The 25,674-nt window shown below is 45.6% G+C and overlaps 1 protein-coding gene across 1 annotated transcript in view; it reads left to right on the top strand.

Moving 5' to 3' along the window:
• TBC1D5 (TBC1 domain family member 5) overlaps window positions 1–25,674 on the top strand; it is a 595,354-nt gene that overhangs the window by 430,561 nt on the left and 139,119 nt on the right. The window contains exons 16-17 of the mRNA XM_052643045.1: window positions 2,638–2,780; window positions 20,024–20,130. Of these exons, the coding sequence (XP_052499005.1) occupies window positions 2,638–2,780; window positions 20,024–20,130 (250 nt within the window). The remainder of the gene's footprint in view (window positions 1–2,637; window positions 2,781–20,023; window positions 20,131–25,674) is intronic.

The following is a 25,674-nucleotide window of genomic DNA, read 5'->3' as shown; positions in this document are numbered from 1 at the left end:
CGGCAGGCACGTTGCAAGACAGGAGGTTTGGGCAGTAACTGAGCATTTTGTCACAAAAATAGTAAAACTATATATTATTTCTGAGAAGTAGGCTCCTTTGTCTTCTCTGCATTATCCGTGATGAAACCGAAGATGTGATTGTCCCTGAGAAAAGGAGAGGAATTTGAACTTTAAGTTAGGAGGGGAAAGATGGCGTTGCATTTTTGTGGCGTGTGTTAACCTTTATTAGTTCTTTACTTTTTTTGACAAATGATGTTTTTTGTAATATGATGCATCACCTTTTTTTCAAAAGGCATTTTACTTTCAGTAGGAGATAACAGGAAAAACACACAGAAAAAAAAATGTCCCTCCACATAAGGCCTCACAGAAGCAGTGTCTCTGGGGAAACTGCAGCAGGAGTTACCATGGGCGTATTCAAAGAAGGGGAGCATGGAAGTCAGCTCCAGGCGGGAAGGGGGCAGGCTCAGGGCCTAGGATTGCGTTGTTGGTGAGTTTCATGCTGGCATCCGGATTTGAAACCAGGAGCAATCACTTAAATGTCAGAATATGTAATTTTCAAAGTGCCAAAATTTACCTATCCATCAAACCAAGATAATTCTCAAGTTTATTTATTTACTTCTATTTTCCAGTTGTATTGAGATATAATTGACAAATAGAGTTGTAGGTATGTAGCGCACATCATTGTATTTGGTGTAGGTGCATGTTGTGAAAGGGAGTTAACACAGCCATCACCTCACGTGTTTATTATTTTTATTTTTGGTGAGAACATTTAAGTTCTTTCTCCCTCAGCAAATTTCAATTACACAACACCCTGTTACCAGCTGTGGTCACCATGTTATACGTTAGGTCCTCATCAGTTTTCTTTTCTTCACTGATGGATTTTTCTTCAGTTGCGTCAGTTGGATAACTGAATGACCATGTTCTAAGTAATTGTAATCACTTAATTTTGCCGATACAGTTATCAGTTTAAAGGTCCTTTTAACAGGTCCACCATATGGTTTAACCCAGGTGCTTTTTGCTTTGCCCATTCTTTGCCCATTGGTTCTACCAACACTCTTGGAAAAGCAATTAATTGTTTTTAATTAAGAAGAGCAATCTGTGTAGTTCAGGGATATTTTGGTACTTCTTAAAATAGTAAATATTATCATTTGTAATTTAAAAGAATTAGAAGTGTGTGTAGAAATCATGTTTTATTCTAAGCCACATAAATACAGGCATGCTAGACAAAATACACAGACGCATTTTGTGTTAGCAACCTTTCATATTAGCAGTGGGATATGAATTAAAAGGTAGATAAAAATTGTAAGCAATTCTGTAACATTTTTTAAGTGCTGATGTCACTTAGGCATTAAATTTCCTTCCTGAAAAATTGAGTAACATAATTTAAGATGTAGTTGAAAATATAATTTTTCTGTTGATTAATTTGGTAATATGAATAAAGGAATTCAAGTATTTGATGATATGGCTCTTAATAAACTGATATGTCTGTGTTATTATACACTGTTCTGTCACAGCTTTTTGATTCCTCCTTAAATGTAATACTCCCTGAAAAAAGTAGTATCTGATTTTTTTTTTTTTGGCCGCACTTTAACCTCACAGATGGTTATATTTGGTTTTGAATTTTGCAAAGAGGTAATGTCTCTGAACTAATCTTTAAAGAATGGCCCCTATTCTGTGCTATTTCTTGGTACTAGAAATTTAGAATTTTTGAGTCTTTGTTGTGTGATAGAATCACATAGATCTCTAGCTTAAGTTCCTAGAGAAAGGCTTGAGTAAAGGAATTAAAGCCATGTATATAAAATTAGAAGTAAATGGATAAAAATACATCAAGTGAATTGTTTTAATTTTCTTATAAGAATTAGATATCAATGGCTTAGCATTTACTCAAAGTCTGAAGTGTTACTATTTATGATGTATAATCACAGACAAACCGTGTTTACTACTCTTGTTAGCTTCTTGGATCTGCTCTGTAGCATCCGTGTCCATTCTCCTGGCCATAGAAGGGACTGTGTTTTGAAATAATACCCCTAGAAAGGTAACCTCCTTGATAAGTTATTCTGAAGTTAAAAATCAAGTATCATTATATGTTTCATTTGAGATAACTGTCTACGCTTGACAAAAAACATGTCTTTTTTTCACATTTAATTTTAAAATGAATATTTTTACATAGGAGTGACATGTCAGAATGCAGTTTTCTGTTTGACTACAGTAATTCGTCATATGACCATTTGCAAAAGTCTAGTTAACAAAAAAGGTCAGTAGTGATACAAAATTTTGGAACATCATTATTTAATTCATAACCTCACAAATGAGGTGACTATCAGACCACATTCATTTTTCTCCTTGCCTTTTTGAGGTCTATGATTTCTAACGCACACGAAAGGTTTCTACCCTTTTCAAGTATTGTACTTGTGTTGTATACCTATAGGAACAGAGTTTAATGAGTATGACCTCATTATAGAATTACAGAATGCATTTGAAAGCCTAAAACTTGGACTCTATTATAATTTTATATATAATATTTGCTCGGTGTGATCAGTTAAAAATTATGATTTTTTTCACAGCTACAGGAGAAGATTCCTCTTTATATTGCTCTCAACAGTACTGTCTCCTGAATTCGGCTTTTGTTTCCCGCAGACGGTGGGTGCGGCTGCTGTTCGGCCGAGAGTTCCCGCTGCAGGACCTCCTGGTGGTCTGGGACGCCCTGTTCGCAGATGGCCTCACCCTGACTTTGGTTGACTACGTCTTCGTGGCCATGTTGCTCTACATCCGAGATGCTTGTAAGTGCTAATGGCCGTGCCAGTGTGCAGTTCGGCGGTCCTGAGTTTGTAAACTGTGTCTCTTAAATGTACTTTATCTTTTAGTTTGAATTACCATGCCTACATTTTTATCATAGGCAGTATATTGGAAGTTTCAGAGGAACATACTAAATATATTTTTGTGAGTTAACATGTATGTATCAGATGTGGGTAATTTTATCCTGAGAGAATTGGAATATTCTTCAGAACCATTTTTGTAAAGACTTTCCTCCTGTTTTGACCTCGTCATTACACACATTTGTGAAGCATGCATAGAAAAAGCCAGTGTTTCCGATATGTTTAGAGCTCCACCTTCTGACAGGTAGGGAATATTCTAGAATATTTGTCAGAAGATAGGAGCTGGTTTTGTAGTATCAACAACTTGCCAATAAAAAATAAATATTGCATTTAAAGATACTCTAATTTCTTAGTTAAATTTTGACCAGACGCACTTCTCAGTGGAGTGCCCAGTGGCAGAGGTGCTCCTGTCTCGTGTGATCTACCTTTGGGTGCTTGCCTAGCTGGAAAGCCTGGGCCTGCCCCTTGGGAATAGTCTGATAATCCTCAGCTTGAAGAGAAAAGCAGAGCATGTTTTAAATTTCAGAATACCTCAAACTGTTTTCCTTTTCAAAAGGAAGAATTCACAAAACCAGATTTGTAAGCCAAAATGTAATTAGGAATGTTTGCACAAAGCGATGATGAAGTAGGAAATGAAAAACTACTGTAAGAGTGGGACTTTGTCAGAAGAACATAAAACTATTCAGAGCCATTCATAATCTTGACTGTTAAATTACTGTGTGGTTCTCTATTTATTCATTAGATTTCAGTTGTGCCAGATGCTGTTGTTATCCCTCTGGTAAAACTAATAATATTCTTTAAATTCTAGATTATACTTTTAAAATTCCTCCCAAATTACTTGAATGAATAAATGACGGGAGCACCACATTTTATCCAAAACTTGTCATTTTATTCTGTGCCTTGAAGGTCAGATAGTTTGGGTTTTGACATACAAAGTAGAAAGTTCTTTCTTTCTGAGTAAGAACATGGAAATCATAAGAGGAAATAACCTAGGAAGTAGAGGAGAATGTTTGGATAAATTTTAGGATATTTAATGCTAATCTCCCACTGAAAAATACTATGATTTTTGTAAAGTATAAGTAATGAAAAACAAGGAAATCAGTCCTGAATATTTATTGGAAGGACTTGATGCTGAAGCTGAAACTCCAGTACTTTGGCCACCTGATGCAAAGAACTGACTCATTGGAAAAGACCCTGATGCTGGGAAAGATTGAAGGCAGGAGGAGAAGGGGATGACAGAGGATGAGATGGTTGGATGGCATCACCGACTCAATGGACATGAGTTTGAGAAAGCTCCAGGAGTTGGTGATGGACAGGGAGGCCTGGCGTGCTGCAGTCCATGGGGTCACAAAGAGTCAGACACGAACGACTAAGTGACTGAACGGACTACATGAAAAACAAAAGGAATGAGAAGCCTCCTTTATTTAAAAAATTACTTTTGGATAATATTTTCAAAAAATTTTTCAAGCCAGACAACTATTGAAATCTATTCTTATTTTCTGTAGTCTTAACTAAATATTTACTCTTTTGTTAACTATTGTAAATCACAACCATATTTTTAATCACCATGTTTCCTATCCTAAGATCTGCTTTTAAGAATTAATTTCAGAAAAACTTGGCGATTTGGGACAGCTGAAGCCTTTGTCCATTTTTAAGACCTTAGAGAACACGTAGACACAAGTGAAAGAAACATAGAGGTAATGAAGCTGTTTATTTTATAAAGTCCCAGTTAGGTTTAAATCCATAACAATGGGCGAGACTTCCTAAAAATAGGATGACTATTTGTGAAGTATTGAAGGGGCACTGCCCCGTCCTTAGGAAGTTTACCAACTAGTAGGAAACATTAATTAGTAGGCCTAGTAATGGTAGGAACTAGTAGGACAAAGTCTAGGAGAACATGGCTAGTTGAAGACTGATGTTTCTGGTCCTGCGGTGGAGGAGGCAGCAGGAGAGTTCAGGAGAGGCGCCAGGCTCCCCTCTGGGCAGGCGTGTGACCCGAAAAAATGCTGTTGACGCAGGTGAGTGAGATGAGGGGTCTGCAGCGTGAGTATTTAAGAGGCTCCGGGAAAGGAAGAGCTTGTGTTGTAACGCCTCGAAGCTGTTTTATAGCGTCAGGGAGGTACCGGGTCAGGAGTGCAGAGGCACAGTCAGGTAGGGCTGGGAAAGTGCACCTGTGGACGGGGGGACAGTCACTGGAGACCTGTGCCAAAGCGGGTTCCCTGGACTGGGGGAGCGGAAGCTGGGTCATGGTAGGTTGGTGAGTAACTGGACAGCTCAGAACTGCAGCAGCCTCTTCTGCATTCCTTTTGTCTCATGTACACATTCCATTTTCAACTAAAAGTAGCTAAATGGAAAAGAGTGTGCAGATAGCACCTGCAGAGTCATCTTTAAAAAAAGTCCACAGGGAAGGGAAGAAGATAGTCGCAGTTAGAGGTCAGTGGAGAGCAAGGAAGGTTTGATGGAGAAGGCAATGGCACCCCACTCCAGTCCTCTTGCCTGGAAAACCCCATGGATGGAGGAGCCTGGAAGCCCGAAGTCCATGGGGTCACTGAGGGTCAGACACGACTGAGCGAGACTTCACTTTCACTTTCTGTAGAGGGAGGGGGTCCCAGCTCTCAGAGGTGTGGAGAGCTGGCAGAGAGGGTGCTTCTCAAGCCAGTCGAGCTTTTCCTTCAGAGATCAGTGCTAGTACTTCAGTCCTGCTCCGTGGGGAGGATTCATGTTATTGAAAGTTTCATTGTTTATCACTGGTTCTGAGCACCGCCTCCTCCACTCCCCAGTCTGTCTTGGGGGGCCTCCGTATCCCAGCTTATAGAACTGGACCCAGTGCATAGTAGTCCTCCTGACACATATTTTTGGGGGAAATAATGGAAGAAACAAGGGCCTAGAGGTAGTGGCATGGTATCAGGAGTCCGTGGAAGGAGGTGCTGGAGACAGTGGCTGGCAGGGTCACTCAGCGCCTGATAAAGGATGAAACCCGCTGTCTGTGTGAGCAGGGTGGGGCGGGGCTGGGACCGGGAGGTGTGGGGGCAGCTGCCCAGGAACTCGCGCCAGCCCCCGGAGCTGTCAGGGAGCCTGTGGGGCCACCCTGGGCGCTGGCACCCGCGATGCTTGAGGGGCAGGATCCGCAGAGGCGAACAGTGATCCAGGCCTCACGCTAGGTGCACGCCCGGCTGCAGGGAGGCAGGTGTGTGGGGGTGCTGAGTGCGCTGTCAGGGAGCGGGTTAGGAGGAGGAGGGAGGGAGGGAGGCGGGCAGGAAAGACCAGCAGGACCTCAGAGCCCCGGAGGGCTGCCTGCGGCTAGAACCCTCAGAGTTAAACCCACCAGAGGGCGGACCTCAGAGCCGGGGAGGGCTGTCTGGGCGTACAGAGCTAAAGCACCACAGGGGGTGGGCAGCCAGGAGGGCATGGAGCAGGTCGGGGTGTGACCCGCGGGCAGTCTGTGAAGGGCAGGAAGTCACGGATCGGAGGATTGGGAGGGAGCTGCGAGTCTGGTTTGGGCCTCCAGGGACACTTTGTAGAGACCCACGGTAGGCAGCGGTGTGGAAGCAGCGCGGTGCGCCTGGCGAGCTGTCAGATCAGCGCCGAAGAGCATCGCTCCTTTATTCAGTGCCTCAGCCAGCCAGCCAGGATTTATTGAGTGCCTTCTGTTTGCCGGCCGTGTGGTGTATCCGTGACAGTGGGGAAGGGGCAAGCTGGAAGTGGAGACGTGGCGTGACCTCTGGAGGATGGGGGTCTCTCAGAGACTGGGGGAAGCAGTGGCTTGGAGCCCCGCACCCTGGCCGTCCTCCGGAGGTTGCGGGAGCGGCGTGGCCGGGAGGCTGAGGCGCGAAGGGAGAGGCCTCGTCCTTCAGAAGAGCAGCCCGAGGGAGACGGGAGCGGGAGGGGCAGGGGGCGGTGCTGAGGGGAGGCCCTGCCTCCCGGGAGGGTCCGAACCCGGGAGGAGGAGTCACGGGCACCAAGCATTCAGAGGGAACGCAGGCTGCAGGCTTCCTTCCCTCCGGTGGGCTCTAACTCGTGATGCCTGCACCCAGCCATTCCCAAGCTCGCTCACCAGAGCCTTGGGAGGGAGCAGCGCCGGGCGAGGCTCTGGGCGTCTCACGTGTCTTAGGCAGCTGTAGGCGCTGTGTTTGTAGCTCGGTGTTGCTCTCCGAGAAACTAAAAGACCTTCAGTGACTGGGCTGCCTCCTCGAGGCCCGCACCTCCTGGGGTCAGGGGGGCTGGGGAGCGCCTGTGACCACCTGATGCTGTGCAGAAAATCAGTTAGGCGGGTGCTTCTCTGAGTCAAAGGTGTCTAGCCTTCCTCATCTTCTTGAAGGAACATGTCACACACACACCCAGACACACACACAGAGACACACACACATACAGACACACACATACAGACACACACACACACGCACGCACGCACACACACACACACACACACACACACACCAGTGAAGATGCACTGCGTCTGGTCCCAGTCCTGACTACAGGCTCAGGTAATGCAGCCTGTTAGGGACTGAACGTTATCCCCGCAGAGCTGTGCTGGCAGCCTAACCCCTAGCAGTCCAGAGGGCGACCTTGCTTGGAGACGGATGGTTGCAGATGGGATGGGTTAAGATGTGGTCCCACTGGAGCGGGCAGGACTGACGCAGGAGGTAAGGTGATGGTCTGGACACAGAGCTGCACCGAGAGGAGACAGTGTGAGCATGCCCAGGAGAATGACGCCTGTGAAGGCAGGGCAGAGTGAAGGGATGCATGCCAAGGCGAGGCAAGGGCTTCCAGCTGCTTCCAGAGGCTGCAAGAGAGGCCCAGCAGAGTGTCCCGGGAGCCCTCAGGAGGAGCGCACCCTCCAACACGGGAGGCCGCAGGAGGCAGGGAGGGTCCTCTCCGTGGGTATGAGAGGGGCCAGGGCCCTGCCCACCTTGATTTGGACTTCCTGACTCCAGCAGTGCATTTCTATCGTTCTGTACAGTCCAGTACTTAGTTAAGCGGCCCTAGCAAGTTAATCCGGTGCCCTTGACAGTCAAGGGGTTGAAAACAGTCACACTCGGTCTGCGGGGTTAGATCTCAGCGCCCTTGCTTAATGCTCTTGCTACTCATTTCACATCAGCATCTCATATTTAATTTTTAACAAAAGTATTCTTTTAAGTTTCTTTATTCACCTTGAACAAAGCTTTCATTCTCTTTGAAAGTTAGAGAAGTATAATACAACCACTTCACAAATTCTAGATAAATCTTAGAACCAACATGTTCTTTTTGAGGCCTCAGAGATGGAGCCCAGCCTCTGTGTTTAGGTAGGCTGGTCCTCACATCACCATTTCCTTATCGCAGACCCTACCCTGATGTTATTCAGTAAAAGTAAAATTTCACATTGAAAAAAAAAAAGCAATATGAATATCACCTGCAGAGATTTTAAAATTTAACCTTTGAAATGATGTCAGATGGCTGTTCTTCAAACAAAACTTGTAGAATTATTATAGATAGATTGTTTCCAAATATTTTAATCATTTTTACTTTCTTATGTGCTATAAAAAGTGCCTTGTGGATTGTTGGCTGAATTATGTGGATTAAGATTACATGCAGATGTAAAGGTGAGGAATAAGGAAATGTAATCATGAATCATTACTCCTGTAATAGTTTAAAACAGCCCTGCTCTCATCACTGGAGAGGGAAATGGCAGCCCACTCCAGTCTTCTTGCCTGGAGAACCCCGTGGACAGGGGAGCCTGGTGAGCTGCTGTCCGTGGGGTCGCACAGAGTCGGACACGACTGAAGCGACTTAGCGTGTGTGCCTGCATTGGAGAAGGAAATGGCAGCCCACTCCAGTGTTCCTGCCTAGAGAATCCCAGGGATGGGGGAGCCTGGTGGGCTGCGTCTGTGGGGTCGCACAGAGTCGGACACGACTGAAGTGACTCAGCAGCAGCAGCTCTCATCACACTTTTTTTTTTGTTTTAATTTTTACTGACTGAGTTCATACTGTAAGTCACTCATGTGGTCCTCTCCTTCTCCTGGCCTCACCTCCCTAGATCTTGCTTCTGTTTTCACACCTGGGACAAAGAAGCCTTTCCATCAACCCTCCTGGACCATCCCGGCCCCCTCTGACCCCCCGCTTTTGCGGTCCTGTGAGGTTTCAATCAAGGCCGCTCAATAGCACTTCCACTGTCCTTCTGTTCCTTCCTGTGCGCATGCCTGGGCCACTCGGGAGAGACGGCATTCACGGCGCGGGGAAACCCCGGCTTCTCAGCAGCTCCTCGGAACCAAGGCCGATGTTACGGTTCTTGCCTGCCCCTTGAGGCCTCTGCCTCTGCCTCCGCTCAGTCAGTGCCGTCGGTGGCCGCCACGGGAGGGCGCTCTCGAGTCCGGGGTGGGGGCGTGGATCCCTGTGCCGCCATTGCTAAGAGGACACGTGCCGGGAGCTCTTTCCAGCTTGGCTTTTTTAAAGGACGCTTGTCTACTTTTAAATTAAATTCTAAAATTTTCTGCATCTTTTATTTATTTAAATTTTATTTTATTTTTACTAGTGTCAAAGGAAAACATTTTCTTTAATTTATAAAGTAACATACCTTTTATTTGTCCTGTAAATGGTATTAATAGCTGAAACACTATAATCAAATCCATTTAGCAGTAAACTTCCTAACCAGAAAGTATCTCACACGTGTTTATTGTCTCTTTTAATTAACTCTCTGCCTGAACACTTTGTAAATGGAAAAGTTTCCTCTTGGCACTGGAGTCCTCTCCCTGCCTCGTTTTCAGCCAGCACTGTAATTTTTCTGTAGCCTTCTCCTCAGTCATTTCTTGGCCCAGCCTGGAGTGACAGTTATGTCCTCTTGCGGTTTAAAACATTGCTTCTTTTTATTTCATTTTAGGTCTCCCCTTCCTCCTCAGCCAGTATCTGTCTATCTGCCAGTCTGTCCATCTGTCCTACCCTAGAATTTCTGTTTCTCTGTTTCCTCCTTAAAAGCATGTTCAACATTATACTGATGTCAAAACGCACTTTATTTCAACCACAAATTGAATATATTTTGTCTTTTCTGGAAAAGCTTGCAAAGCTTTTCATTGGAAGCCTTTGGGAACTAGAAGTAAACACTCTCCCAAATCACAGTGTTGTGCCTCAGAGTTTGTACCAAAGCACTAATTGGGGTCTTATTTTTGAAGGAATGTTGAAGCAGCTCCTGACAGCCAGCTCTCTTCCTGCTCAGACAGTAAATATTGATCATCTCAGATGTAGATATCAATGTACCCTTTGGATTATAAATGTATCATTTGTATTACTTTATGTTTTATAATAGTTTTTAAATCTTCTGTATTTCATTGACATAGGTTGATATACCAGAATAACATATTGTCTTGTTTTTTGTTTACATTTTTTAATAAAAGACTTTATTTTTTAGAGACTTTTTCGGCCTGCTGGAAAATTGAGTGGAAAGTACAGAGAGCGTCCCATACACACTCACCCTCCCACCCACAGACCCCACTGTGGGGCCCGCATCCCTCACCAGAGCACACATCACAAACGTCCAAATGCCAGTCTTGACCCTCCGGCCCCTCTCGGGCTGGACTCTCAGTGGGTGTGGCCGCCACTGTAGCAGGACACAGAGTACTTCCCTGCCCGGAAGGCCCTCCCTGCTCCACAGGTTCAGCCCCGCCTCCCTGCTAAGCGAGGACCCCACTGGGGAGGCGGAGAGGCCAGCGCTGGAAGAGTGCTGGGCGCTCAGTCCCTGGGGGAAAGGGTCTCCGTGGTTTCCTGCCCCGCGCCCAGCAGGAGGTCCTGGCAGAGGCATCTGCAGAGGCCCACTGCCCAGCGCCTCCGCTGCGGAGACCCAGCGGAAGTGCTCCGAAGGCCAACACCAGAGCGTTGGCCTGGAACCGCGACCGCAGCGCCTCTGGGAGTCGAGGTCACCGGCTAGGCCCCAGGCTGCTGTGGGGCGCCTCTCGGGGACCGGCTCAGCCCCAGGCCGCCGTGCGGAGCCTCTCGGGGAGCCCAGTGTACTGCCTCGGCCCCAGGCCACTGTGGGGAGGGCAGTTTGCCCCAGGAGGCCTGTCAGCAGAAGCCTTTGCTTTTAGGCCTCTTCAGAGAAAAAGAACCAGTAGAATATATATATATAGAGAGAGAGAGAGAGAAGAGGAGACTCCTTACAGGAGTCTATGGACACAGTTATAGAGGCCTTGAAGCCCCACAATCTGCCGCCTGCGAGCTGGGGACCAGGAAAGCCAGTGGCATAATTCAGCCCAGTCTGAAGGCCTGAGAAGCAGGCAGCTGGTGCCAGGATTCCAAGGCCTGAGATCCCGGAGCTCCAGTATCGGGGGCAGGAGAGAAGAAGCCCACCTTCTTTGCTTGTCGTTCCATCAGGCTTCCTGCACACAGGATGATGCCCCCTCCCTGGTGACGCTGGATCTTTTCACTCGGTCCGCTGAGTCCAGGGCTTGTCTCTCCCGCACACTCAAGGGCACACCCGGAAATAACGTTTTACCTGCTGTCTGGGCATGCTTTAGGCCGGTCAAGTTGGAAACACAGAATTAACTGTCCTGCCCTTCTCTTTGCCTGGAAAACACATGGCTGTCTTCCAGAATGGCTGTACCACTTTGCATCCCCACCAGCAAGGCAGGAAAGTCTTGTTCTGCGTCGACCCTAGCATCGATGGTGTCAGTGTTTTGGATTTGGGGCGTTCTCCTGTGTCACATTGTCTTTTTAATGTTTATTTTTTGCCTCAAAATAATCTATACAGCTCTAGGAATAGAGATATGAAGGGAGAATTAATTTCCTAGTCAAATTCTATTCCATGTTCAAAATTAATAGTTGACACCCCATTCTGGCCTTCTATGAAACGAATACCTTCCACGTACTTACTGCTGTTCCACAGTTTTCTCTTGCCCTAGAAAGCAATGTGACGATGGATTCAGGAACTCTAGGGCACCTTTTACAGGCAAAGCCAGCAGAATTGCATGCATCGCTGCACTCTTACCCAGAACTGCTCAAGCTTCCGTGTGCCTGTCTTGCTACCAAAGGAGAATGTACACAGTCCTGCAGGGTGACGGGGGCCGTGCTCGCTGGCGCAGAGGGAGAGGGAGATGGTGATCTCTGCCTCCCAGCTGCTTAGTTCCCCATTTCTCCATGCACGTGCCTCCCCACCTGGATTCTTCTTTTCCTTCAGTTCGCTTGCCCAGGTGCTCAGTAGAAGTGTCATTAAAATGACAAGGATATCAGACATGAGATGTTCTATTAAGATCCTGCATTTGCCGCCTTTGCTCCTGAGACCCTGTTGAAATAGCATACACCCATAGGATGCAGAGAATTAGGAAGAAAATTATGGCGGTTTTGGAAGCAGGGAAACAGATGGGTGAGTGATAACTGACTTAGCATGTCCAGGAAAGTGAAATTCAAAATTGATCATGGAGAAAGCCAGGAAATAACCCGTAAAATTTCCAAAAGTGTGGAAATTGGCAGTGCTAGGTACTTCTGGAAGTTGGTAGGAGGAGGCAGAGAGTTAAGACTGAAAAATGAGAACTGGTTGAAAGTCTAAGAAGCAGACATGCGGATCTCCAGCCTTCAGGATCTGCTCTCTGTGGACAGTGTAGTGAAGGGGGTCTGAGCCAGGGCCCCGGGGAACTTCAGTGACCTTGAACCGCTGGCCTTCTTTCTCAGGACATTGAAGCCAGTTTGTCTCCCTCTAGGAAGAGTTTGGGAGAATGTTCTCTGAAGGAATCTAGTTAGCACAAGAGAAGAGGCTCAGGGATGGCCAGAGTGACCTTGGTCAACCCTCAGCATTCACAGACCCACCTACCCATGCACACACAGCTGGCTTCAAGACACCTTTATACTTTCCCACTCCGACAGGGGAACAGGGAGCCCCAAACACCACGCCTTTGAGGAGAGCATCAAAATGAAAGCAGAGATCTAAAAAACACAGCCAGGAAAAGACCAGTTTGGAGGCCACAGAGCCTTTGCGGCGGGGAGAACACTTCTCAGAGACCTAGGAAATACATAATTCAAAGGAAAACTAATTAGAAATTAAAATATAAAAATAGGTGTCTGGAATATAAAAGTGGAAAAGTGTCTCAGAAAGAAGCACATGAAACAGAAAATAAAGAAAATTAAGAGGACCAGGCCAAGAGATCCAACATCTAGCTAAGGCGATTTCTTAAAAAAAAAAACAAAAAAGGATGGAATAACAAACTCAAAATGAAGAGTAGAAGGGAGAAAGTCATCAAAGATACAAAGAGAACTTTCTAGTTGAACAAAAAGAACATGAGTTTCTAGATTGAAAGGGCCCATTACATATGAAAACATGCAAACCATCAGTTTACAGAGCAAGATGTTGGGAAGGAGAAGAGAACACAGATCTCAGAAGGGATTAGGAATTGAAATGGTTTGAGGTTTTCCAGCTGGAAACCGAGGAACTCTAAAGCAGTGGTACCAATATCCTGAGGGAAGACTATTCCCAACCTAGAGAATTCTATCTAACCAGACTGTTAACTAAAGTTTAAATCTTTCAAACAGAGGTTTTAAAAAATTCATCTTGGGAGCATAGAGCTTTTGGAGGGATGTGCTCCAGCAAACAGAGGACGTGAAGCAAGAAAGACGTGGCTCAGGGCTCTGGGGAGCAGGAACACCACACAGGCAAGAGGCGAAGGGCGTCCTCAGAGGGGCGGACCCGGGGCCTCGCGAGCAACCTCCTCAGGAGAAAAGCCAGACTGTCAGAACAGGAGAGGTGTATATGACTGTGGCAGCATGGAGTTCATCTTAAGTGTGTACGTGACTGTATACAGTCAGTCACAAGTGGCGTCCGACCGCTGGGAGCAGTGAGCCCTAGCAACGTGAAGGGCCGAGCCCCCTGTGAAGGGCACGCCCGTGCAGCCTCAGCTGCTTGTTGCCACGCGGGAATGCTAGACCAGGGTTACCAGCGCCTAAGATTTTTATGAAACCCACATTTTCCTGAGGAGCATTCTCATTTTTAAATACCAGGAACTGATCAAAAAAATTTTAAATACTGCAAGTTAAACAGTTCTCCAGCTGGATTTAGCCCCAAGCTGCCAGACTGCAGCCTCTTTCATTCTAGAAGTTTCTGTCGTTTCCATCACAGTGAGTTTGTGAGGACAGAAGCCTCCAAATTTTCCAACTTGTTGACTAGCATAACCGACAGACTCCCTAGAGTATGATGACTGTCTGCCCCAGACATGGCGGCTACCTGATTCTGTGTCCACGAGGATGGAGAGGCCTCACATACGTTGTGCTAACCAGCGTTTATCCAGCAGCCAGGGCTTCCCTGGTGGCTCAGACGGTAAAGAATCCGCCTGTGGTGCGGGAGACCAGGGTTCGATCCCTGGGTCTGGAAGATGCTCTGGAGAAGGGCATGGCAATCCACTCCAGTACCACGGACAGAGGAGCCTGGCTGCAGTCCATGGGATCACAAAGTGTCAGACATGACTGACCCTGTTCAGTTCAGTCACTCAGTCGTGTCCAACTCTTTGCGATCCCATGGACTGCAGCATGCCAGGCTTCCCTGTCCATCACCAACTCCCGGAGTTTACCCAAACTCATGTCCATCAAGTTGGTGATGCCATCCAGCCATCTCATCCTCTGTTGTCCCCTTCTCTTCCTGCCTTCAGTCTTTCCCAGCATCAGGGTCTTTCCCAGCATCAGGGTCTTTTCCAATGAGTCAGTTCTTTGCATCAGGTGGCCAAAGTATTGGAGTTTCAGCTTCAGCATCAGTCCTTCCAATGAACACTCAGAACTGATCTCCTTCAGAATGGACTGGTTGGATCTCCTTGCAGTCCAAGGGACTCTCAAGAGTCTTCTCCAACACCGCAGTTCAAAAGCACCAATTCTTCAGCACTCAGCTTTCTTTATAGTCCACTCTCACACCCGTACATGACCGCTGGGGAAACCACAGCCTTGACTAGGCGGACTGAGTGATTAAGCACACAGATACGTACAGAGCAAAGCAAACGTGAAGGCAGGCAGTGATGGGCTACAGGAAGGGAGAGCGGCTCTGGAAGAAAGAAGAGTAATTATGATATAATGTAAAATGAAAACAAAAAGTTGTTCTGACCAAAAACTTTGATATAGCTTCATGAGGGTGAGATGAGTAATGTGGGTATGGGTGGAGGATTGAGTTTCAAGGCTGGGGTGTAGTTGCACATGGCAAGTTGCCAGGCACATTATTTGTGCTTATGACTTTAAAAAATTTAGAAATAGTAGTTCTTAGCCCATCTTGTTACCTTGGGAAGGTATATCTAAATATGAAATTAAATAATTTGAGTATCTTTCACTTCAAAAGTTTTCAGTTATAAGTACAGTTAACTTTGACTTATATGTAAGTTAAAGGTCCCCATTACTTTTTTGTTTGTTACTACGGAGAAACTATTTAAACCAGCTCCCATAGAACCATTCCAGAATATTTGTAGGCCATTTAAAGGTAGAGGCAGCCAGCTCAGTTCTGCTTCAGGTGAAAAGTAAAAGTGAAAGTTGCTCAGTTGTGTCTGACTTTTTGAGACCCCATGGACTGACTATACAGTCCATGGAATTCTCCACGCCAGGATGCTGGAGTGGGTAGCCTTTCCCTTCTCTAGGGGATCTTCCCAAGCCAAGGTTCAAACCCAGGTCTCGCATTGCAGGCAGATTCTTTACCAGCTGAGCCACAAGGGAAGCCCAAGAATACTGGAGCGGGTAGCCTATCCCTTTTCCAAGGGATCTTCTCAACCCAGGAATTGAACCGGGGTCTCCTGCATTGCAGGCGAATTCTTTACCAGCTGAGCCACCAGGGTGAAGGAAGTTCTGTTTGTTTAGCAACAGACAAGCAAGGTGGGGAAGCACACAACTCACATCCCTGCCATTCTGTTGGAAGCCCTGCAGGTAGGGTAAGCACTGTCTATACATGAGAGGGATACAGGTTTAGTGAGGTTAGGCTTGCCTGGATTCACACACAGTAAATGACCAGCCACCATTCTGATGCAGCTCTAATCTAGACCATCCAATTTCAGATTCCACAGGTTTCCCTAGGTACCACTCACTTTTGTCTTAGCGCTCCGTAAGGAAGCTCTTCAGGGTGTGGCTTCGGGCCTTTTTTCTTAAAGCATGTGCATCCTTGTGTGCGTGTGCAAACATTTACAGACGCATTAGCACCTGTCCTTCTGAAACTGTTTCAAAAACCTGCAGAAGAGGGAATGCTCCCAAGCTCACTCTGTGAGACCACCCTCAGCTTGACACCAGAACCAGAGGAAGATCCCACCAGAAAACTACAAGCCAGTATCACTGATGAACACAGAGGCAAGAGTGTGCAACAGAGCCCTGGCGGACCAATCTAACAGTGCGTTGGAAGGACCGTGCACCATGATCAAAAGGGACTTATCCCAGGCATACAAGGATTTTCCAGTATCTGAAGATCAGTCCATGCAGTCCATACCACGTTCATGAACTGAAGAATAAAAAGCGTGTGATCCTCCTGGTAAAGCGCGTACGCCCTTGGTTGCAGTCGCAGGTGCACAGCGAAGCCTGACCTTTTCTTCTCTTTCATTCTTTGGCTTGTGTCATTGTCCTGCTCTGGCTGAGTTAACACTGGAGAAGGAGCAGTGTGGTGGGTGCGTTTTTCAGGTTAAGAAAAAGTTTACTATAAAGATCAAAACTAAGTTGTCATCCTATCGGATTTCTACTATTCATCTTAAAAGCTTGCATTTTTCTCTGTTACATATGCTAAATTGGCCTCAGTTATTCAACACTTCTGGCACATAATTACAAACGAAAAATGCTCTGGAAATACAAGTTTTCATTAGTAACTTGGAGATGTCATTATCTGAAAGCAGGGGGCAAGAGGGAGGGGAAACTTACCTCTGCTCATTTGGGTTTTACTCTGGGAATCTTTTAACCAAAGTTAACAGAGAGACAAGAAAGTTGATTACCGCATATAGCTCACATGTATACGGGAGATAGCCAGGGGATAATGAGCGACCCTCAAAGAGATGGCTTTGGATTTCAGGATTAAATACCAGCTTAATAGAGACAGGAAAGGGGAGTGTAGCCTTCTTAGGGGAGAGTAAATGAATTTTAGGACAGATGAATGGACCCTGAGAAGAATAAATGGAAGGTATCTTTGTGACAAAGTTTGTCTGGAGGGACTTGTGACAGCTGAGTTCCTTTTCAAGCATTTATGGGAGTTAGCAGTAAGAGGAGTTCAGAGAAAGCTTCTCCCTGCACTTGCTGATTCCAAGTGCCTCCAGCTCAAAATAATCAGTGTACCAGAGTGGCCTACTGTGGGGTGGCACGTCCTGAACTACCTACAGCCATACTTCAGGGTAGCGTGTTCTGCCACCTTTCAGAGTTCACACTTACTCTCCACCATGTCTCTAGTGCTGCTGCCCGGGCCCGGAGTTAGTAACTGCTGAGGAAGCGTTGGTAACATTCAGTGATGGATGGATGGGTGGGTGGATGGATGGGAGACATGGGAGGAAGAGCCTTAATGCCCTCATTTGTTATGCAAGAAGAATGTGAGTACGTTATTTAGCACTCTTATTTTATAAAATGCATTTGTATTTGTAAAACATAGTATATAACTTCTCATAGTTTCAAAAGTTTTCTCAAGTTGTAGTAACTTAGGACTGTTGCCCTGGTTCCTCCAAACAAGTGCCTGTGTCAAGATGCTTTACAGACTGGGTTATGCTGATCTTCCAAGCTATTTACACTTACTGTGGGCTTCCCTGGTAGCTCAGCTGGTAAAGAATCTGCCTGCAATGCAGGAGACCCCAGTTTGATTCCTGGGTTGGGAAGATCCCATGGAAAAAGGCTAGGCCACCCACTCCAGTATTCTTGGGCTTCCCTGGTGGCTCAGACGGTAAAGAATCTGCCTGCAGTGCGGGAGACCTGGGTTCAATCCCTGGGTTGGAAAGATCCCCTAGAGAAGGGAAAAGGCTACCCACTCTAGTGTTTTTGCGTGGAGAATCCTGTGAAGAGAGGAGCCTGGTGGGCTGCAGACCACAGGGTCGCAAAGAGTTGGACGTGACTGAGCGACTAAGCACAGCACCGCACACAAGAGTACTAATGTTAGGTGACTCTTCTGTTTTCAGTGATTATTTGTATCTGTTGTGTCATTTGATTTTCGAAACAACGGCCTTTCAAAATAAAACCCTGACTCTTCCACTAGACTTTTGAATTGCAAATCTTGGTTCAGCACCAAATCACCGTGTGATCCAGACAGGTGATTTAACCTCTCCAAGGATCAGTTCCCTCATCTGTAGACAGAGATAATAACTGTACCCTTGTCGTCAGACTGCCGTGGGAATCACATGCAGGTGAGGTTTTCGGGATAGAGCCTAATGAAGCAGGCGTCAGCAGGCCACTCTTGCCTTAGAGGTGACAGCAGTCACAGCTCCCCGTGTTAGGCATCGGCCCTGCTGTGCTTTCGCTTTCTTCAAGGGGAGGACGGCATTTTGTTCCTCTCTGCTTCCCCTCCCAACATGAGGCCAGTCATGGATGAGGCACTCAACAGATGGCTGTTGGAATGAGCGAGGTAGGCAGGTCAATTTCTTTTAAATCAGAAAGTTGTTCTCTAAATGACTAAACTTGAGCTCAGAGAGGTTGCTCCCAGCAAGTTTTGAGCAGCTGCTATTAATCAGTCGTTTAGATTATGTCATTTACTCTCCAGGCAGTGTTACCAGAGGTCCCAGGAGGAGAGCCCCCTCTTTGAATCCTGAGCCCAGAACCATTTCCATTAAACTCTCCTGCCTGTCTCACAAAATACACAAGAATTCTTCTAGCATCAGTGACTAATATATAATCATTACAGCATTTGGGAAAATAACTATATGAGTTATAAAACTAAGCGATTATCCAAGTTTTATTTGTTTGATCAAAAAAAAAACTATACGTGAAAATGTTATACTATGCTAAATATCCTAGGTTTTTGAATTCTACAGTAAAAAAGACAACAGGTAACTGAGTATGAATATGATAAAATGAACAACTAAGGAAAGAAGAGTCTGAACAGATACAGAAAGGGTAGGATAAGTGAGTACTTTACAAATGAAAGCAGATGTATGAAATTACAAGCTGTCAGATCAGCAGTGGAGATGAAGATGATAAAGTGGTTCCTCCCATAGATTATAATTATTCATTTTGCCCAGTCCTGTCTCCTTTCTCCGTAATGCTCATGGAGCGGGGGAGGGGTGGGAAGCTGTCGCAAGGAATGATGTTTCCCACTGAAGAAGGAATAAAGGGAGTCTAGGAACCAGGGCTATTTCTGATCATAAAACATTGTTCTGTGACTTGTATTGTTTCTGGTGAATTACAGCTGTTTTCCTGTGGAATATTTTTCAACTAACCATTCTGATTAATAAAAAGGATTCAGTTGCAACCAAGGAAGTTGCAGCTGTAAAGTTTGTTCACAGTCCTGCTGCGGAGGCCGTCAGCCTGGCTCCCGAAATCAGCGTCACGGACGGGCGCAGCGGTGACAGCAGGGGCAGATGGGCGGCCAAGGAATGGAGCAGTTCACACAGACTGGCCGGAAAAGGCTGCTTGATACTGCGGCCATAGTCAGGCTGGTTTGGGGAAAAAGCCTGAATGTCCGTCTAAGGAACAGAGGCTTCTCCATGATGATTTTGACACTTTTCCTCCAAGAAAATGCTGCATAGATATCTTTGCTAAATCCCTCGTTACCTTTAGAAAAATAAATAATCTGAAGAAATTATATTCTCTTTAATTTTGAACTGTGTAATATTTATATATACAGAAAATAGATGGAACATATGTAAGTTGTGAAGTATAATAATCATGGTAAATAATATTTTATGGGAATTTTAAACTGGTCCTTTCCCATTCATAAGATTTTTGCTCCTATTTCCAAGCAGCGAAGTAGAGACATTTAAATACAGCCATATAAACGGCAGTAAGCGTGCATGCTCCACATTTATGTGGCAGACGCACACACACATCTCGGCTCCTTCGGTCCAGCGCCGCCCTGAGGCTGGGGCCCGTGCGCTGGATCGTGTGTGCGGCCCAGCGTGTGGCTTCGGAGGCCGTCGGGCAAGGATCCCTTCTCCCAGCTTCCCTTTATCCAGATCAGCTGAGTTACTGATCTACCTTCTTTGAACCTAAGCTGTTACTTCGCTTCTCTTACTGGTCCCGATACTTGAAACAGGGCTGCCTCTCAACTACTTTTCCCTTCTGTTCAGTGATCTCCAGCAGCTACCAGACCTGTCTCGGCCTTCTGATGCATTACCCACTCATCGGGGACGTCCACGCGCTGATTCTCAAGGCTCTGTTCCTTCGTGAGCCGAAGGTAAGCTTCCCAAGCGGGACGTGCGCGGTGTTACGTGGGATGAAAAACCGGCGTCTCCGCATGGCTCTAAGGATTCGTAATGTAGAATTTGCCTAATGGCAGATGAATCACCTGCTGAAAGAATTTGCCTAAGAGTCGTAGGCCAAAACTCCCATGCCTGATGGGCTAGCAGCTCAGCGGGCAAACAGAGGACACTGGCTGAGAGGTGGGAGCACGCTCTGTTGTCACTCAGAAGGGCCTCCTGCCCGCCTGCTCCCTTGGGAGCCCAGGGCGTGGCTGAGCACCCACGTCTGCTGGGAACTGTATTTGGTGACCATCAGCTTGCCGCACGAGGCCCAAAACTGACCCAGGTAGAGCCTTGAGGACCGTATGAAGACCGAGACATTAGAGCTCTAAAAAAACACCCGTTTTCTAAGAGTTTATAATGTAATGAAATACTAAGTTATTTCATATTATGAATGTATATTTATTTTGTGGGTTGAGTAACCTAATAAAGGAAAGATCTAAAGAGTATTTAATACTGACTTCTCTATTTGAACTTAAGTCACCAAAATTTTCTTTATACTCCAGAGAAAAGTGGGTTCTTTTACAACTAATGTTATATTTCTTGAAAATAAGAACATTAAGTGATCTAAAAAAAAAAACAACTGTGAATCCTTGATGCTTCGGAGCCAAACAGAAATACTGGATGGAGCCTGAGAGAGGAAGTGTGGGACAGGAGGCCGCGGGTGCCGGGCAGCCGGTGGTAACCCTGCCCTTGGCTCTCTGGCAGGGCCTCCTGCAGTCGTGCTGGCCGCGATGCAACCGTCTCTGAGTCAGTCTGTGTGCGGGTCCACTGCCAGGGCTCTGTCTGATCGATGTGGACCTCCAAGTCCAGCGTGATCCTGATTCTGAGAGATTTCTGTCCTTGCCTCAGTTGTTGACTTCACCCTTTGAGCGTATCTTATATTTATTTTTTGCTTGGTTTTAAATTTTTGTGTTTTTTTTGTGCCTATATCCATTTTCTCAGAAATGCACAATTTTTATATCATTTCTCCTGCACAGAATTTCATTATGTATCAGAAACATAATCCATCATTTCTCTGATACATAAGGTAGCTTATCTTTTTTCTGGGAGGGTTTAGGATTCAGACTATGAAAAACATAAAGTCCCATATTTTTATGTGTATTTAGGCTGTAGAAGTATATATTTTACTATGAAATAGCCAAGATTACTGGCATATCTATAAAGGGAGTAAAAAATGAAGTTGCTAGTCAGTGAGGTATCTGAGTTTTGATCTACAGACTTATGGTAAATTCTGTCTGCTCAGCACTGGTAATTATTAGAGTCATACAGAATGGGACAAAAATTGCTAAAATAGCCATTTGAATTATCCATTTGTGTGATTTGTTTGGTTTAATTGAAAGGAAAAATGAATCTGTTATGTAAACCATCCATCTTGTTAAGTTTTTTCCTAGCTAAATATGGTTGTCCTTCCTATAAACCATTTACACTTACAGTTGCAGAATTCTGATACTAAATTCATCAATGTTACTAGCAGAATCTGTGATTTTAGAATGCTTTTGATCTCAAGAAGGTCGTAGAGGGACTTCCTCTTGTGGTCCAGTGGATAAGACTGCGGTCCAATGCAGGGTGTTCGGGTTCAGTCCCTACTTAGGGAACTAGATCCGCAGCTAGGGCCCAGAGCAGCCAAACAAATAAGTAAGTATTTAAAAAAGAGGAAGGTAGTGTGTGTGTGTGTGTGTGTGTATGTATATACACACATATATAGAGGGAGAGAGAGAATAATGAAACCAGTTCTACAAGCATTAAATTCTTCTGTAAGGTTTAAGAGGAAAAAAAAATAGCATAAAAAGATATCTGAAAAACAGTATTCCTCACTTTCACATTCAGGGTCTTACCCAGTAAAAACAATCAAGGTAAGTGTCCAAAATTTAGGACCTTAATCTGGTATTTCTGAGACATAAGAAGCTGGGCAGAAGGCAGGAGTCATGTTGAAAAAGCTTTTGAGAGCAAGGTCATGGCGTGGTGACATCTGTAAGGGAAAATGAAGACAGCCGCAGCATTTTAAGGGGGTTCAGATGACCAGCTCAGCGAGACGGGAGTTTAGCTAAGTGTATGTAATGCTGACCCGCTGCCTTTATCAGTACGTGTCAAATGATAACTAACGTCACTCGGCACTAGTGCTGATCGGAGGTCTGTCGCAGTGCGGGGCCCTGGGTCTAGCCAGGAGCCTGAGCTAGGAATCCGGACACTGGTTCAAGTCTTGACTCTCCTACCAAACATCCTGTTATCTGGTGAGATCCACGCTTCCTGAGTCTCCATCTTCTCTTGTGTTGAATTACTTTGCCTCTGATAACCCACCCAAGCAGAGCAGCCTTTGACTATGAAGAACTGACTTCTAATGATATAATAAGATTGAAGACACAAGTGGGAAAAAAAAAAAGTTTACATATATATATTCTAAAACTCCCCAAGCAGATATGTAATTCATGTCAATTATGAACTCAGAGGAGGCCATGGACACTTCACTTCAGTTAAGTTCAGTTCAGTTGTGTCTGACTCCTTGTGACCCCATGAATTGCAGCACGCCAGGCCTCCCTGTCAGAGAAGGCAATGGCACCCCACTCCAGTACTCTTGCCTGGAAAATCCCATGGACAGAGGAGCCTTGTGGGCTGCCGTCTATGGGGTCGCACAGAGTCGGACACAACTGGAGCGACTTAACAGCAGCAGGCTTCCCTGTCCATCACCAACTCCCAGAGTTTACCCAAACTAACGTGCATCAAGTCTGTGATGTCATCTCATCCTCTGTCGTCCCCTTCTCCTCTTGCCCCCAGTCCCTCCCAGCATCAGAGTCTTTACCAGTGAGTCAACTCTTCGCATGAGGTGGCCAAAGTATTGGAGTTTCAGCTTCAGCATCAGTCCTTCCAGTGAACACCCAGGACTGATCTCCTGGGAGGGAATAAAGAGAGGAGGAAAAGTTGTTGCTAGTACCCCACCCCATCCTCTGAAAATCCAGACATCAGAGTGCTTTAAATATTTCCTGTGTATTAGCAGCAATGAAACACTGAAATCAGAGTGAGTATATCCACACAGGCAGATCTCTGTAAACTAGTGGAAAGAAGAGGTTTGAAGCACGGGAGTTTGCTCCCCATGTCCCAGCTTCACGAGGCAGTTGTGCTTAGCGCTGCTGACAGACACAGTAAGACAGGAATAAACACGCAGCTCCGGGCCTCCCTGGGTCCTCGTCAGCCTTCAGAGGAGCGCCTCGTCCCCCCACTAGCCCTCAGGCCCAGTGGAGGCTGCTCAGTTGAGGACAGACTGTAGTAGGGCTCGAGACACTGGGCTGTTACTTGTTTTCCATCAGATGTAGGCTTTGCTGGGAAACTACGTCTCGTCCTAGCAGACTGAGATGATGGGCCTGGAAACTGTGACCGCAGGCTCATACTCCTCCATGTCTCCAAGCCCTTTGCCATGCTTGGTTTGGTCCTCACTGCAAGCTCCGAGTCGGGCAGAGCGGGTTCTGTCTCCTCTTGCTTTTTCAGTGCAGAGGGATTAAGGAATGTGGCTTTCCCCGGGCCAAGCTGCCTGCAAGCATGCAAACCAGCTAGAGCGGTTCCAGGCCCTGCTTCTGCTCAACCCCTCCTGAGAGTCCGAGCATCTGCTCTCCCTTCCCCAGGAAGCCGTTCCAGGCTCAGATAAGCAGATGTTTTCCCTTTGAGTGCCCTCAGCACCTTAGTTTAGCAATTTGCTTAATCGCTGAATCATAGGTTAGCGATTTGCTTGTATCTTTTATCAGTTATCTCTCCTCATGATCCTCTCATTTGATAGCTTTAGCCTTGGTCCTGCAGTGTTGCTCTTAAGAAAACAATGGTAAATTGAATGCTGACTCTAATCTGGGTGGATCTCACTCACCTCACCTGTTTTTACCTCCAGTCACCATATCCACATTCCACAGAAGCCGTGGTCAGTGGTCTTATTTGTCAGCTGCCATCTTTATCAAGACGGTGAAGAGACCCTAGAGTTTGAAGTTAAAGGGCATCTAGCTCTTTAGTTTGCTATCAGACAGAATTATTTGAAAACCTGTTACTCCCCTCAAATACCATGGAACAAAGCAGACACAACATAGAATCCAGTCAGTATACTTCACTTAGACTGTGAGAATCCCAGAACTGCAAAGAACCAAGAGAGTGGCGCACCTCCTCCTCCTGTGCGAGCAAACTAAGGATGAGAGTGCAGCTGAGGGTGGGCGCAGGGCCACGCCGCTTGTCAGCGGCAGATCGAGGGGCAGAACCCAGGTCTTCCAGCCTCCTTCCCGCCTGAGAGATGTGCCTTGTATTAGTTTTAAAAATGGTAGGGTCTTAGTTACTGATACTTCTCGTATAGATTCTTTTACTTATAGTAGTAGGTATTTATCTGCACCGGTAGTAAGTGAAACGGACGTGTTTGTAAGTGACCCAGGAACTGCTTGCAGTGTTGCTAAGTGTGTGAAGAGACCGGGTATCAGTGTCTGCAGCACCCGCTCCTCTGTTCACCGGACGGTGTGCTTCCTGCACTTGCTCTTCAGACCACGCTCTGGATGCTCGGCTTCCTGCCTTCTGCTATGTTAGAATCACGGAGCACGTTTCCAAAAACAATCCACTAAATGAGGTAGGGGGATGGAAGGAGGGCAGTCTGAAAAATATGAAGGGATTAAAAAACATTGTTCTAACTAGTTGTTCAAATTCCAAAAAAAATTTAAAAACCCAATTAGAAACAAAAGTCATAGAGAATGTGAACATATTGTGTTCCTTAAATAACCAGATGTTCTTTCCTTCCTGAAGGCAGTAAGGGCTCGGAATAAAAGGTTTAAAACTATTGTTTTAAGTTAACTGTGAATTTTGCAAATCTGCTTTTACCCTTCAGCAAATAAAATTCTAATATGGAAACATAAGCAAAGCAAGTTTCATTTTGCGGTCCTCTGTTATTTGTGTTGCATGTTGAGTGCTAACCTTACCACAAAGACTCATTACAAATGGAATGCAGTACATTGATTGACACTGTAGATTGTTCAGTAAGAATTTGACAGCCACTGATGGAGGACTGGAATATTGTCCAAAAATTATTTCCGGTAAGTTTGCAAGCATCTCTTTTAGCAGTGACTGTTACTGTTTATGGGAGAAAATTGCTAGAAGTAAGATAACTTAATTCTATAGTCATTCTTGTACACAAAAACATCCTATAAAATATAGTGGACAATGTTTTTGTGCTTGGCCAGTTCTGATTTGGCTTTTGTTTGGATTTATGTTAGACTTTGCTTTTTTAATTATAAAATCCAAATACTCAGATTTTATGCCACTAACAGATTTTTATTTTTTTAATTCCAAAAGCCTCACTGTACATGCAACTTTTTTCCTGTCAAATGTCACTTTACTAAAATGTCATATATCAGAATTGAAATGATAAGTGGATTCAAGTCTGGTGACGATGATAGAAGATACTTCACTCTTGCAAAGCCAGTATAATGTCTTCTTCTCTGAACGGGGAAGGACCTAAAACCACA

This window comes from Budorcas taxicolor, chromosome 1 (assembly GCF_023091745.1).
Source record: "Budorcas taxicolor isolate Tak-1 chromosome 1, Takin1.1, whole genome shotgun sequence".
Lineage (NCBI taxonomy): Eukaryota > Metazoa > Chordata > Mammalia > Artiodactyla > Bovidae > Budorcas > Budorcas taxicolor.
Note: the sequence above shows the minus strand (reverse complement) of the source record. Positions and strands in the feature narration are given on the sequence as shown.